The following is a 15523-nucleotide window of genomic DNA, read 5'->3' on the forward strand; positions in this document are numbered from 1 at the left end:
AGTTTGATCTCTGATTGCCTTAAGTCTCTCATACTATAAATATTCATCTCAATGAAACACACTTATACAAATACATACAAGTCTTGTGTACAATTTTAGGGGGATTCTGGAACTTTCTAAGGCCCACCTAATGACCACCTAGAGCTCTACTGACTCCCAAGAGAAGAACTCTCATATCTTTTCAGCTTGCTTCCATCTCTTTTACACCATTAACTGCCACATTTCTTGAACAACCATTATTTCAACCGGTAATCTTAAGCCATTGGGATTTGTTTTCTGCCATTTTCACTTCAGCGAAAATTCCCTTGCAAAAGTCACCAGTCACCCCTTCCTGCAATGCTTGTTCTCTTTGCCTGGAATGCATAAGAAATACCTCCCAATTTCCTTGCCTTTTGTCTGCCTATTTCTTATTAGAATTATTTCCTAAATATGTGTTCCATTGAGGTTCTGTGACTCTACCTTCATCCTGACTAATTCCATGCTCTTTTCATTGTCAATATTGTTCACTTCCATCATTTCAAATGTCAGTAATGGTTTCCAAACATTTATCACTGGTCCAGATTTCTAATGTGATAGATTAGCATTTCCACTTCCTTTCAAACATCTCTAACCAGACAGCTCACGGTCAGATAACAAAATTCAATATTCTGTTTTAACTGCCTATTTAATATCTAATCGAAGGATGGTTCAATCTTCCCATCTTACCTACATTTTTTCCTTACCTCCCATTTTTTATCCTGTCCCTTCTTTAGAATATGTTCTTTTATTGATTTAAAACTTTCCTAATGATCATTATACAACTACAGATGTGATAAATTCATTTGAGTAATAAAAAAAAAGGAAAAGAAAAACTTCCTCGTTTTCCTATTCCCCGTAATACATCTTCAGCTCTTTAATAATATCTACATGTCCTCTCACATATGATGCCAGCTTAGATTTTCTTTCTCTTCCTTCGGTGTAAGTCTCTTTTATCTCTACATAGTAACCAAATCGGCACCTTCTCCTGTTTCTTATGCACAGTATAAAACATTTGCTTCAAGTTACTCCCTTTGCTGTTACATTTTCACAGCACTCATCCACAGGTGCATTTAGTAAAAACCTTCCCATCTTCAGTTCTGATCATCCGTAAGAGAATTAGATGATTCTTTTCTGTGCTCCCGTATCACCTGTAATGTATCTCTTGTCACATCGTGTAAGTCCTGATTACCTACACAGCTAGTTCCTAGATGATGCCTGTACATCTAAAATTATGAACAAAAACATTATTTACAAATATATAATAATGGCAAAAATAACTTTTAATACCCAAAAACTTATTTTATAACACCCAAACTCTAAAGTTAACTGGGAAAGTAAATGAAAATAAAGCACCAATGTATATATGTTGCAACAGATATTTACTAACCATGGTAAAATGATTACTAAAATAAAGTTAATTACATAATATGCCAATATGAATAATTTCAAGATGACTCAAAGTATCCTAATGAGACTTTGTCATCTGCTTGCTAGGAATCCAGGTTTTGCTTTCCTTATACAAATCCAAACCGGACCCAGTTATAGTTCAGCATTGTTTGATGATGGTTGTCTGCCACAACGAACATTTGTGTGAGATGATTTTGGATTCTGTGGCTCAATGGGATTTCAGAGAAGGTAGTAGGCTTGCATTCAGTTAATTTCGTGTTTTTTGTTGTTGTTGCAGGGTTTTGGTTTTTTTGTTTGTTTGTTTTTTTGGGGGGGTTATTTTTGTTATGATCACAATTCAAGGAGATATAACTGGAAAAACCTGGGGGTTATGAAGAACCCAGAATTTGCCTTCCCACTTCTCAAGATAAAGTGTTATGTGGGACATCACCTTGATGCAAAGGTAGTCTCCAAGTACATTACCAGCAAGGTTATTTCAGAGGTCATGGAATAGAAAAATTCACAAAACAAGTGAAAATATTCAAATCGCTCATGTTATCAAATCTATTAAAAACCCACAGAAGCAAGGGGAAAGATACAAGACAGACTAACCCACATAGGATAAAGCGCAGTGGGGAAGGATCACACTGCATCATCCTGGGATGAGCAATATTTAAATGTCCTGTTCCTCTCTTGCCGCATCAACCTTCCTCACTAGTGTTATGCTTACAAAGCCCAGAGCTGAAGCTCGAGCCGGGGGTAAAAAGGCGGAAGGTGCTCTGGGTAGATGATACACACTTGTTCTACTAGAGAGAGGCAGGGAAAAATACACCTGGCCAGTAGCTCTAGCTCTCCAATTAGCCTAATGAACAGCTATGGATTTTAATTGTGTTACTCGGGCAGAGGACACATAGGGTCACAACCAAAGCCACTAATGGGTGGCTAAATAAAGACTTCATAAATGACAAGTTTTCACATTATCTTGTGCATTCCTCAATACTTACAGGCTCATGTATATTTTTCTTATAAATATCTGCATATTATATGTTATAATGCCTTAATGTTTCATGAATATTAAGTATCTCTGATCTTTCCATCCCCTTCTGCCTATGTTTAACATACATAAACTCTGCTTTCTTACTTAGGCTCGGCAATTTCCATGAAATCTGCCCGTGTCTAACAAATATTTTATTTACCAGCCACTGATCCATTCCTAAAATATTTTAAATGTAAAACATTTGTCTATGCTTTGCAAATTGCAAATTGAACAGCATCAGAAATAATTGAATATTTTTAATAGCAACTGTGCATTTCACAAAGGTAGTTGGCATGATAGTCTTCTTACCATGTGACTTTTATGCTTTTCCCATTAAGAGGGGCAGGGGAGGGTCTATGTTTCTTGTCCACGAAACCAAGTGGGCTTGTGACTGTTACCCATAACAGAGTTATGTTGGATCTGACACTACATACATTCAATGCTAGGTCATAAAAAGTGAAGGAGCTTCTGCCTTGTTCACTATCTCTTTTGACTTTGGCTGTGATGCCTGATCACACTTAGGCTACCATGCTGTGAGGAAGCCCACACCATTCTATTTAGCAGTCTCACAAAGAGAAGCCACATAAGATGAGAGGGGGGGAGTGGTGGGGGGAATCCCCCATGTCAACCCAGTCACTTTAGCTGCCTCCACCTCCCCTCTCCCAGGTCTAGTCACTGTCCACTACAACCACATGAGGAATTCCCAGCCAGAACTACCTCGGTGAGCCCTTCCCAAATTCCTGATCAAGTGATATCACAATAAATAAGAAGATAATTGTCCTTTGAAGTTATTAAGTGTTGGGATGACTTTTCACTCAGTAGTAGATAATCAGAACACATGTCATTTCCCCACCTGGTCTTAAACTCTCTTCCAAATCTCACCCCTCCATATTCATGAGATATGAATTTGCGTCCACCCCATTTAACCCTGAGCAGAAGATGAGACTCAACTGCAGAAGACATGCTATATAATTGTCATCGACTTCAACTTTATAGGACTTATTATTAAATTGTTCTCATTTAGTATTGAAGACGCTGTCTTCTATTCAGTCTTTCTAAAATGTACATTTATAGTCTTCATTGCTGTGTATCTTTAAACTATAATCAAAAATAAAGATTACCCACATCAGATGTTTTCATGTTTAGTTTACTATCTGTGATGGCTTACATATGACTTTAGATGGTGAACACTGAGGAAAATTCATTTTCACGTTGACAATTATTTTTTTTTCCCAATGATTTCTCTTCCAAAGAACAGCAGTGATCACTGATCTCAACTTCATCCATTTTATTTGTGTTACCAATTGACTCAAAATAATGTTGGATTAGCACCAGTGATACCAATGATCAAAGTAACTAGATAATCCTAAATAAGTTTGAGTCAAGTTCTGGAAGATTTTATATTTAGAGGAGAAGTCAAAATATAGACATAAAAAATCAAGGAGTACCTGCCTAGTTTCCTCTGGTACTTGAGGCAGTATTTAAATTAAAATGTCTGTTAGAAGGACAAACATTTGCCTTGTTTTGCATCAAAATTATATTTGTGCTTAAAAGACAAGTGTAAATATACTTGCTGCCATTTACTAAATCTTGGGTATTGTCATGGCCCACACTTAATGACTCATATTCTTTGGTGCCTGATCATAGCATTTTTTATCTTGACATACAGAAAGATTCTGAATTTAAGGAGAAGTGCTTTTTTAGTATTGTGACTATCATTATACTACTAATATATCCTATAATATTCAGAATATCTAAAAAGGTGGAAGACTGGGCACCTCGGTGCAAACAAGAGTAGAGCTGTTTATGACATGCTCCTCTTAAAAGAGCCTATAGACAAAAAAGATCATATTTGAAATTAAATGTATAAAAGAAGGATTAGCGTGTGTGGCAGTGATACCCTATGCCTCTATGGATTAAATGTTTTCGCTGATGTGAAGCACTCAGACTAATCAGAGAGGTGGCTTCCACTCCGACTGAACCTAGCTGGCAATTGAGGAGATAAAGCATATTTCATCTTAATCATTGATCCTTGACTATCAAAAAAGCATTAGAAGATAACCTCAGCATAATTATTGGTTTCATATTCATTTGGGAGATGTTTTGTCTTGACTGCTAAATACTTGTTGTTCTTCCTGTTCTATATTTATACTGTTCTCAGATTTCTTCCAACTTATTTAATGTGTGTTCTCACGTGGGGCTCCTGACCTAAGAGTATTCTACTACCCGGGAATGTACCAGAAATGCAAATTCTCCGGCCATACCGCAGATCTACTGACTCTGAAACTCTGGGGATGGGGCCCAGAAATCTGTGGTGCAGCCCTCTAGAGAGTCTCTTGCGTGCTAAACTTGGGGTCCACTAAACTGTAAGAAGTGGTGTAGGGGGTGAATTGGTTGACCCAATGCCTTCTGCGAAATTCCTTCTTAAAAACGCCTCTCGGTTTTGATGGGAAGTATTACTCACGCTCTTGGCAGTGGTGTTAAGGGTGAGGACATGAGAACACAGGGTTCTAAGCTGAGGATGACCATGAAGTCGACTTCTTCTTGCTAAAATATTCTTTCCGTTGTGACCTCTGCTGCCATCCGCTATCAAAGTGTTCCTCTCTGCAATGTCACCTCTTCAGTAGCCTTTAATTCTGTTTCATCCACTGCACGTGGACAGTACATTTAGAATAAATACTTTTCTTTGCTGTGTGGATAAGAGTCAGGCAAAGCAAGACTTTTCTTAGAAATTCTAACAACATTTGAAGCTGTACTTGGCAAATTCATCAAGGTTTAGTAAGGAAAGGATTCCTGTGTAAAGAGATAATATTAACTGTTTTTTTAAAATATGAAGGTTTCTGAGGTACAAAGAATGTTGTATCTCTTCGGGGGAATTCCAGGGAGTGAACGTTATAAGCACAAATATCTGATTAGTATGATAAGGCTACTCCTAAATTACAACTGAAAATGGACTGAGCTCCCGCCGTGACTTAATGAGTTTTTCCGTGGTTAAGAGCATTTAAGCCAACATCAAATGGTAGGTTGATTGGGTGGTCTAGATCCTTGTGTTAAAAGCATGGTTTCATCTGGAGTTGTTACACGTGCAGAATCTCAGGGTCCACCCAGTCTTGGTGAATCAGAGTCTGCAAATGAACAAGATCCAAGAGTGATCTGTAGGCACACTATGTTTGAGAAATAAGGCTCCAGATGACACCTAAGGCATCTTTCTATCACCAATATTTAATTCTTACAGGATTAGGTCGTGATGCAGAATTTGAACAACAGTCTACAAGAGAAGGGGGAGGTAAATACAGGAGCTTGGCTTCACATTCTATTGTGAGGTCATCAACTGAATTAAATGCTCCCCCCCCAAAGGAAATAGCCTCTTTCTTCAGCACTGTATGTAATGTGAGGGAGCTCCTATCTGAATGCTATTTCTGTGGTTAGCTTTGGACTCCTTGCTTTACACAAAAGTAAAACACATCTTCTGGATTTATTGCACTACATTACCAGGGTATTTGCACCAACTTCCAAATTATACCCAAAGTTGAGCCCTTCTCCTAATTTCCTCCTGCATGCCCTCTCATTTTCTCTAAAACTAGGCTCTCTTAATTTCTCTCAGTGAAACCTTTCCTTTTTTGCTTAGAGTAAGAACTGGTTTTGTCTTCGGCCTTCTCCTATTCCTGATGGGTCTAAACGAATGGCCAGCAGAGGCAGAAGGAAGAATTTGTAAAGGGATGTGTAGGTATGGGGGAACTGGAGAAGATCAAGGGACCAGAGTTTGCTCAAAGCAGAAATTTACTCTGGCAGAGAGTATTTAACAAATAATTCCCATCGACAATGCAATGAATGGAAAAGAGCTGGAGAGGTAATGAGAAGTGACAGATGCCGCCACACCCTAGATGGACTCAGGTCTCTCTAATCACGACTACCATGTTCTGGTCCTGGGCAAAGGAAGTCGCTTTAAGAAATGACAAGCACAGAGGCCAGAGAGCCAGAAGATACCCAAGCCTGTTCCAACACACGCCTTTCTGTAGAGACCATTGTGCGTCGGAAGCTCAGGCAAGGAAGAGTTTACCCCCTTCCCACACCTGCCCATCTCCAGCCCTTGCCTTCACCGGGGGCACTGGGACCAGCTCGAGCCTCAGCAGCCCGGGAGCGGCTTTGGGGGAGTCGTGTGTATCAGCCAGCGCGTGTGCGTGAGGAGGAGAGCAAAGACGTGATTACTTCAGAATTTATTTAAGGGCCGGTGGAAACCACTGCAGCAGCTTCCAGGGGAAGCCCTTGTTTCAGAGGAAGAGGAGGTGGCGGCTGCCAAGGAGGAGGAGGGGGGAGAGACGGAGGAGGAGGAGCAGCAGCGGCAGCGGCGAGAGGCAAGTGAGGAGATAAGATGCTATAGCACAGGCACCAGCGCCGAGCAGGTTGGTTCTCCCAGCCAACTGATGCCAGCGAAGGGGCTTACAGAGAGGCTAAGAGGGGAAACCGGGTGTGGAGGGCTGACTGCTTGCCTTTTTGGAGATGAAGCACCTCTTTTAAGTAAAAGGAGACCCCCTATCCTGGAAGTAGTCAGGGAGCCAGAAGGGGACCTGTCCTGTGTCTGGCATCCCCGGGGACCGCTTCCCTTTAGCTCTCCAACTCCCGGCGGTAGCCGTCAACTCCAGAGGGGCTCCGGGTGGCGGTCTGGGTGGAGAAATTCCCTTCCAGATACTTCGCATATATTTTCCCAAAGCTTACATTTGAGGGGCCCCGCTCCGGGTGGCCTGGACGCAGAGGGAGAGCAGCGCCGATTGGTTAAGTTTCTACGAGTCAAACCCAGTTCCCACTTCCCGGCTCCCAGCATCGGGTCTCCAGCTGCACGCGGGTGCCGTTGCTGCTCCGGCAATCGGGCGCTGCTGCTTTAAGAGCCGCCTCCCCCCTCCTCCTTTTGACAATGGTCTGAACCGAGCTCTGCTTCCCAAAGCAAAATTTGTAATATGCCATTTTTCCGATGGACGCTTCTCCTTTTGGCTGCTGATGGAGCCGCGGGAAGATGCCGAGTTGCTGCCACGCCACCCAGCAGGGGCACGTTCCGGGAGGACGCCGGGGCACGCGGGTGTCTAAGCTGCCTTTCTCCTCCCGTTGCTAGGGAGATGGTCCAGGAGCGCTGGGGGTGAGCCTCCCCTCCCGTCAAGCCGGAGACTGCGGTTGTCATTGATCCATTGAAGAAGCAGACCCCGCAATTACAGACATTAGGTACAGAAACAGCGTTTGAGTTACACGGTTTCCGATGGGCTTTATTTTTAACCCCCCTCCCCCGCCCCGGCCCCACCCCGCCCCCAGGGAAGATGAGATGCAAATTCCCTCCCTGTCAATTACGGTTCCATGCCTTTTGCTTTCTACCCCCATCCGCTCCCCTCTCCTCTGTCTCTACCTTCTCTCTCCTTGGCTTTCTCCTGTTGGGCAGGATGAATTATTTTGGTGTGGAAATTATGAAGTCAACTTCTTGACGGTGGTGGTGGGGGTGTGGCTGAGAGAGAACTGTCCAGCCCTGTGGGGTGAGGTGGCTCTTCCGCCATAAATGCACTGGGGTGAAGAAAGTGCAAAATGCTTCCCTTAGAGATGATGATAATATGTCCCGAAGACCAGGGCCTTCGAAGAGTTAAATAGGAGGAGGAATATTCATGTAATGTAATCAGACAATGGCTAGGATTTCTCTCACCAAATTACTCCTTGTGGGTTAACTGAGGTGGAAATAGGTCAGTTCTTAAGACTAAATCTTTGTAGAAGAAACTAACTACAGAGAATACATCTTTTCTTTAGCAGGATCTAAATTCTACTGATCTGTTTGAATAAAGTGATTCATTGACAAAAAAAAAAAAAAAAAAAAAGCCTTATATAGCACTGTCATATCTGGGCAGGTTCTGTTTGAACAGCACGTATTGCTAAGAAACACACTGGATCTTGACAGCCTTAGGGTAATGACTCCAAGTGGGCATTCAAAACTTTTATTTTGAAATCTGAGAGATTTAGAAGACAGTCAAGGTTATGTGCTAAGAATAAGGGAGTTGGTTCTCCCTTATTCTTCCAACTGGGTTTATTTATTTTTTTTTTCTTTTCCCAATAAAATAAACAAGGTCTCTAACTAGACCTTAAAACCTTCAGTAATTTAATGAACAGGGCATCAAAATCTAGAGGAGTGTAACATAATTCGTATGTCAATTGACTTTGGGGAAGGGATGACAGAAGGCAAATTATCAAAGCAAACTGTTAGCATGTCCTTTCTGATTTTTCAGGAATTATTTGATGCAATGCAGTTTTTAATATCAAAAGTGATTCTAAAAGTTAAAAGTGGTATATGAGGATGAAGTAGACTAGAGGTTGAAGGACCATAGCCTTCTGTACTGTGTAAGTTCCTTTAGAGGTATGTCATCCATTCTCTAAGAGGGTGGTTAACTCTCACACTGCATACAGATACTTAGTTGATTTTAATACCCAAAATGTACATTTGAAATAAGTTATACATATTTTAAGGAATATACAACTATTTTGTAATTTGTATTAGAATCTCAGTTCTATTGCAAGAAACTAAGCTAGCTCATGAAAGTGGCCTTATTTTTTGTGGACAAATTTTCCCATTCTAATTACGGTGAGAAGACTTTAGAGTTACTCATTTGAGTTGACTATGAGGAAAAGAAGCATGTATTCATCTTATTTCCTAAGTAACTTTTGCATAGTTTGATTTCTTCTTTTCAATTGGATTTCAAAAGTTTAGAGCACCCACTGGATTAAGCCTTTAGGCATGGAAGCAGAATGAATTACAAAAGTAAAATATTCTTTCAGCAAATCTGAATGTTGGTTTTTCCTAATAAAGGTAAATAATGAATTTGTAATAGCCCTTTATAATTTTACTACATATTCTCAGCCAGGTATCCTATTAGATAGAGCCTTACAGTTAGCCTGTTTGAAGAAAAAAAAAAATGCTTGCATTATTGTTCCTACTTTACAGAAGAGAACACTGAAGTTTGGAGGCATGAAGTGACTTGTTCTGGTTCACATGCCTCAGGAGTAGAACTGAATCAAGTTCTTTTGAGTGTAGATTTAATAGACTTTGCAAATCCCATAGCTGCTTCTCATCACAGCATCTTTCAGCTCAGTCAAAGACTAGCTCTTATACTGACCTAAGAGCCTAAAGTCTGTGAATGTCTAACGTCCCACGGTGGCAATAAACATTTTTTAGAATAAGGGTAGTATATTTAGAAGAAAACTGTAGCTGAGGTAATCACTGAAGCTATGTTTTTCCTTGGCATTTATAGTTATTATAAGTAATTCAGAGCAGAAATGGGCTAATAGCTTTCTTTTCAGGAAGGATATGATTTCAAATACAGTTTTAAAATGTTTAACCTCAAATTCAAACCTTGCAAGTATTTTGGCTCAGATTGTTACTATGCTACCATTTCCTCTCCCAGTATTTTGTTTTAACCTTAAATGTCAAAATGAAACACACTGGCTCCTAATAATGATTTCTCAGAATGACATAGCTGTTCAGTGTGTGGATTTCATGCATGGCATGTGAACTAATTGCTTTAAATATTCAAATGTGTTGGAACTTTTTTGTTGTTGTTTTCCAATTTCTTTTTAATTAATGTAAAGAAAATTTGTACCAGTTAGAAGAGTCTCCTTTTTTTTTCTATCTGCGTTTGAATAAATTAAATAATTTTATCTGAGAAAAATACAAAAGTATATTTTTGTACATGAAGTGGTTAAAATTAGCAAATACAAGAGTGAGTGAGTGTGTGTGTGTGTGTGTGTGTGTGTGTGTGTGTGGTATGTGTAAATACAGCCTGTAAACATGGTATGCTATTTATTTTAGGGTGAATAAGACATTGAACAAGTCTTGCCTTTGGGTAGCCCAGTGTTGTGAATGATGAGCAATAACTCAAAGCATCATCTTGAATTGTCCTAAAATTTACCTCGTCTTAATTTTTTTGTAGAGCCCATCAGTAACAAAATAACTTTCCTTTATCTTTTTAAAAGTTTCTCCTAGTTTTCAGTGGGTCCTGCCAAATCATTCACAGATAATTGAATTTCTTCAATACCCCGATTTATATGAAGAATAACATAAAAAGTAATTAACTATTGAACTGTTAAGTCTTGACATTTTATTTGAAAATATCACCAGAAATAGTTTTCCCAAGGACAGGAACATGTAGGCAGAAAAATGAATTGACCTTGCCTTATAAAACCATAGAATGCTCCAGGATGAACAGCCAAACCAGCCTTTCTCCACATCAGACTTCTGACAAACCAAGCCCTCTAATTAATAGCTCCTGGCCTTAGTACAACTGAAACTGAGATGGATTTGATTTTTTTTTAATCATAAGATAAAAAAGAGAAAATGAGATAATTTCTGATTTTTAAAATGCCACACAATAGGTCAATGTTATATCTTAATGTCTGTTGTCTATTTTAAATAATAAACCATTAAAAATATTCTGAACAGTTCATTTATTTTATGACTGGCTGATTCTGATTAGCAGCTAGCATGTGAAGTTTCTACATTAGCTAATGTAATTTATGGCATCTGTTTTGTGGAATATTTGAAAGAGTGTTAGTCTGTATTGTTTGGATGGAAACCAGACAAAGCAGCTCACAGGAAACAAAGGAATATTAAGTGTAATTAGTAGTATAATAACCTAAATAAATTTATGCATCTCAGTCTATTTCATAAAGCATATGTCTAATTCAGTCAGATCATTTATCTACTCCATGTGGACTACTGCAGGAATTCAGGAAGAGACTATATACGAGGATTGAAAGTTGTAAAGTCAAGAGGCTTTAAATTAGTATGAAAAAATGTGTTGATAAAATAGAAAAGAGATGATTACTATATATAATGATACTCTATTATTTATGGATTTTCTAAATGAAAGAATGAACATTAATTCATTCAGTTATTTAAGTAATACAGCATCACTCACTTCCTACCTGTTAAATGCCAGACATTGTGCTTACTGCTAACCAAATAACAATGAATATGGTTAAGATGGCAGTATTAGCTATAAGAGATTTGCAAACTTGCAGGGAAAGAAAGGGGATCAATTAATAAGTGTGGAACATGTTACTGTATCAATTGAATTAGGTAGATCATGAAAAAAAGCTTTTGAAAAGTAGGTGGATTCAAGCTCTATTTTGTAGGTCAGTAGAAGTCTAGACTGTAATGAAAAAAGAAAGCATGTTAGTTGAAGGAAGTCAGCGAATCATATTTTATAGAGGTCAAAATTTTGAGTGTATTCGGAGTTGGGACAGTGGGTAGTGGAGAAAAAGATAACTGGGCTGATGAAGTGCAAGGGTCTGGTGAACTGAGGGTCATTACTGGAAAGCATTTCTTGACGGAGACTTCCCTCCCCTTGACTTTCTTTAAGCAATGATGTGTGAAGTGATGCCAACGATTAACGAGGACACCCCCATGAGCCAGAGGGGGTCCCAGAGCAGCGGCTCGGACTCGGACTCCCACTTTGAGCAGCTGATGGTGAATATGCTCGATGAACGGGATCGTCTTCTAGACACCCTTCGGGAGACGCAAGAAAGCCTCTCACTCGCCCAGCAGAGGCTGCAGGATGTCATCTACGACAGAGATTCACTCCAGAGACAGCTCAATTCCGCCTTGCCACAGGTATGCCTCCTGGGAGCTTCTGTCCTCCTTTTTGCAACTGAAAATGGGATGACTTAAATAAGCTTTGCTTTATTGTCCTTCTAATCATGGCTTTTTGCTCTGAGCATATATTATATACATATTTTGGTAAGAAAACTTCAAGAAGAGTTAATTAGTTCACTTGAAAACTGCCCTCCGACAAAATTGTGCTACTCTGCTGGTGGGGGATGTGAAGCAGGACTTCCTATCTTGTCTTTCTCTTGAAAATTTTATCTGCTTTTTGGCGGAGGTAGAAAATCACCTGTTGATCAGGTTTGAATCAGCAGAATCTGGGACTAGATAGTGTTCTCTTTCTTACTTTTTAAACACTATTATGACATGTGAAGATATGTATTTTACATTTGCAGTTTTGTGGTCATTGGAAATGACAGTACTTTGGAAGTTCGCTGTCCAATAGTTTTTGTCTTTCTTTAAAAATGCTTAACACTTGCTCAAATTCTCAAACTCTCAAACTTATAGATGTATCACCCTCTCTCCGGAAAAAAAAAAAGTTTCTACCAGTTTCTTTAAAAAAATATTTTGGAAGTCAGAAAAAAGGCAAAAGTTCAGCTTTATTCTCACAAATGTTAGATAAATTGTATATACCCAAACTTAAAAATTTTAAATTTTATATAGTATTTAATTTTTTTATTTTTATATGTACCGTGTAATAACGTTATATGCATTATGTATATATTATTTATATAGTAATGTTACTATAAAAATAACTGTTATTTTTAATCGTTTTTTAAAACATCTTACAGAAGAAAAAACACTTAAGGGTCTTTAGCTAATTTATATACAAGCTTAATAATGAGAGTGAATTATCTTATTTAAGAATATATTATTGTCTTTATTTTAGCCATATAAAAAAGCATGGACTGTGAATGAGATTTTTAATAATCACCCCCCCAGTAAACTGTATTTTTCTTTTAAATGCAAATTTGATTGGCCCTCTACTTAAAATTCAATACAGCAAATGTTGAAGATTTGACTCCTCCTCCTGAAGTTATGTCTTGTAGGATGTATCTTTTCATAAATATCAAAAATTATATCATCAAATTGATAGACTTCTAAACCCAGCCGTACGCTTAACTTGTAGTATAATGTGGAGATCTTTATGACTCTCAGAATGGGAAGGATTACCTGGAATGCCTTGTCACATTCCCATTAGGTAGTTCCAGACCGTATGTGGGTAACTCTTGTCGCTGTTCTTTTCACTTTCAGTCTGTTTTGTGTCAAGATGCAGTAATATTTCCAATGACCCTAACTCGGTGCCCTGATTCGTTTAATCACCCAAAATGTGTGGATTCATTTCAAAAGATAACTATCATATCAAGCTAGACATCGCGTTCTCTGCAATTGTTCTTTATTAGGTGATTTCTAGAATGATTAACGTCATGCTTACCGTCTTCTAGGATGACTTGAGTTGGTTCATGCTGTTTTTACAGTGCATTCTTAGAACCAATCACTCTATTGATTATCTTCTGTGATGAGCAGAGAATGGGGCAGGCATTTCTCTTTCCGGACAGAGTGTTACATTAAGAAACCGAGGATTGTATTACATTTGGCGGCAAGTTCAACATACTTTTATTATGCATTAGAAGCGCAGTCAACTGAAGTTTATAACTGATTTTCATAAATGCTGTGTTTTCCCAAATTTCTCCACACTCTTCTTGGAAGTTGACTCTTTGGTCTTAAGTGTAGGACTATACATGTATACTTCCTATAGTTATTTTCTTATATTTTACTCAAGGCTGATGCTATCAATTTGGGATTCTAACACTATCAAAGTGGTTCTAAGAATGATTTTAATTTTTTCTGTACCTGTAAAAAAAAATGGATGACTATTCTATAAGGACATTGTCAAAATAATACACTAGAACAAGATATTTGGTAGAAAAATGAGAAAACTGGAAATGTTTTCATATATAACTATAATGTGTAGATAACTCTCTTCTTACAAGTACAGGAAGAAAAATATTTTAAATCTAACATTAAGGAATTTTGAAAATCTAGATTATAATACCATCAAAATTTTAAAATTTTGAATTTTAATTGCACTGGTGCACAATCTCTTATCCAACCTCTTGTGTTTTAAAGTTCAGAGTTACCCCCAATTTTCTGTATGTACACAATGTATACTATGGAACACTCTTCTCGCCAGACTCTGGGCAGCACCCTGGAATTATATACTTTCATATATCTGAGAATAATTCTGTGAATATTCCTACTACATAGAAACTTATAAAGACTGTAAACAGTCTTATGTCAGTTCAGGTCTGAGTACAGATCTGATTTTTGTGCCAATCAAATTTGTAACAAACTTACAAATTCAAGTGTCAGTTTTCAAAGTGTTTGAGTTTTGGAATTAGAGATTAGACACTATGAGCCTCTACATTTAGATGGATGTAGTTCCAATCTCTTTTATAAACACTTTGACACATTTTTCAATATATATTTGTATTTCACTATTGGAAATATTTAATGACCCTGGCAATTGACATGTCCGTAAAGATAGTGATGGTTCAGCAGTAATGAACCTGACTAGTATACATGAAGATGCAGGTTCAATCCCTGGCCAGCTCAGTGGGTTAAGGATTTGGCATTGCAGTGAGCTGAGGGGTAGGTTCTATGGCGTATCTGTGAATATGCTGTTTCTGTGGTGTAGGCTGGCAGCTGCAGCTCTGCTTCAACCCCTAGCCTGGGGACTTCGTATGCCACCCGTGCAGCCCTAAAATGAAAAAGTAAATAAATAAATAAAATAAAAGCAAGAATATAATAACCTAATCTATAACTTCAGGTCTATAAATTTTATGCAAGTAATATAGGAATGAATATTCTTCTTTAATTGGCATCTTTGAATCATTTAGAATGTTTTGTGAGCAATGTACCTACACTATTTGGTGGAATTATGTTTGACATTTACCTGGAAGGAGAGAATGACTACCATAAATGTGAGTTTTGAGGCAGAAATAACACATGTAAAATTGAAACTGCTACAATAACACAAGAATGAAATTTGTTTTAGCAAACATGGGATAGGATTCAAAACCCAGTCAGACTTTCTGACATACCAGGTGATTAGTTGCCCATGTAAGATTTTTTTAGTTGTTGATGATTTAGTGCTTTGCTTCAGTGACTTTCTCAGCTATCATGTTTATGAACAAATATGGCAGGGATTTTAAGTTTTAACTGTGAAAAGTATTTTGTAGCCGTATTGTCTACTTTTCTATTACATGGTCAAGTGTCACTGTTAGTAATGAGTACCGATAATTGCACATCATCTCATATCTCTAGGCTGGATGTGTCTAAGCTGCACACTCAAGTGTTCTACGTTTCTAAAGTCTGAGTCCATGTTCCTGTTCCACAGAGCCTCAGCGTCCTAAACTCAGGCTTCCTCTGCTTCCTACTCCCGCCCAAAGCTCCCT

The 15523-nt window shown here is 38.4% G+C and overlaps 1 protein-coding gene across 17 annotated transcripts in view; it reads left to right on the top strand.

Annotated features, from left to right (window-relative positions):
• PPFIA2 (PTPRF interacting protein alpha 2) overlaps positions 5889-15523 on the top strand; it is a 460439-nt gene continuing 450804 nt past the window's right edge. For 4 of the 17 annotated variants that reach the window (XM_013998107.2, XM_021093037.1, XM_021093035.1 and 1 more), the window contains exons 1-2: positions 6953-7654; positions 11824-12074. In XM_013998107.2, coding sequence (XP_013853561.2) covers positions 11826-12074 — 249 coding nt within the window. In that variant the 5' untranslated portion in view covers positions 6953-7654; positions 11824-11825. Of the gene's footprint in view, positions 6844-6950; positions 7655-11823; positions 12075-15523 lie in introns of those variants that run through there. The other 13 variants (XM_021093033.1, XM_021093034.1, XM_021093038.1 and 10 more) reach the window with 11 other exon arrangements.

This window comes from Sus scrofa, chromosome 5 (genome assembly GCF_000003025.6).
Source record: "Sus scrofa isolate TJ Tabasco breed Duroc chromosome 5, Sscrofa11.1, whole genome shotgun sequence".
Classification (NCBI taxonomy): domain Eukaryota; kingdom Metazoa; phylum Chordata; class Mammalia; order Artiodactyla; family Suidae; genus Sus; species Sus scrofa.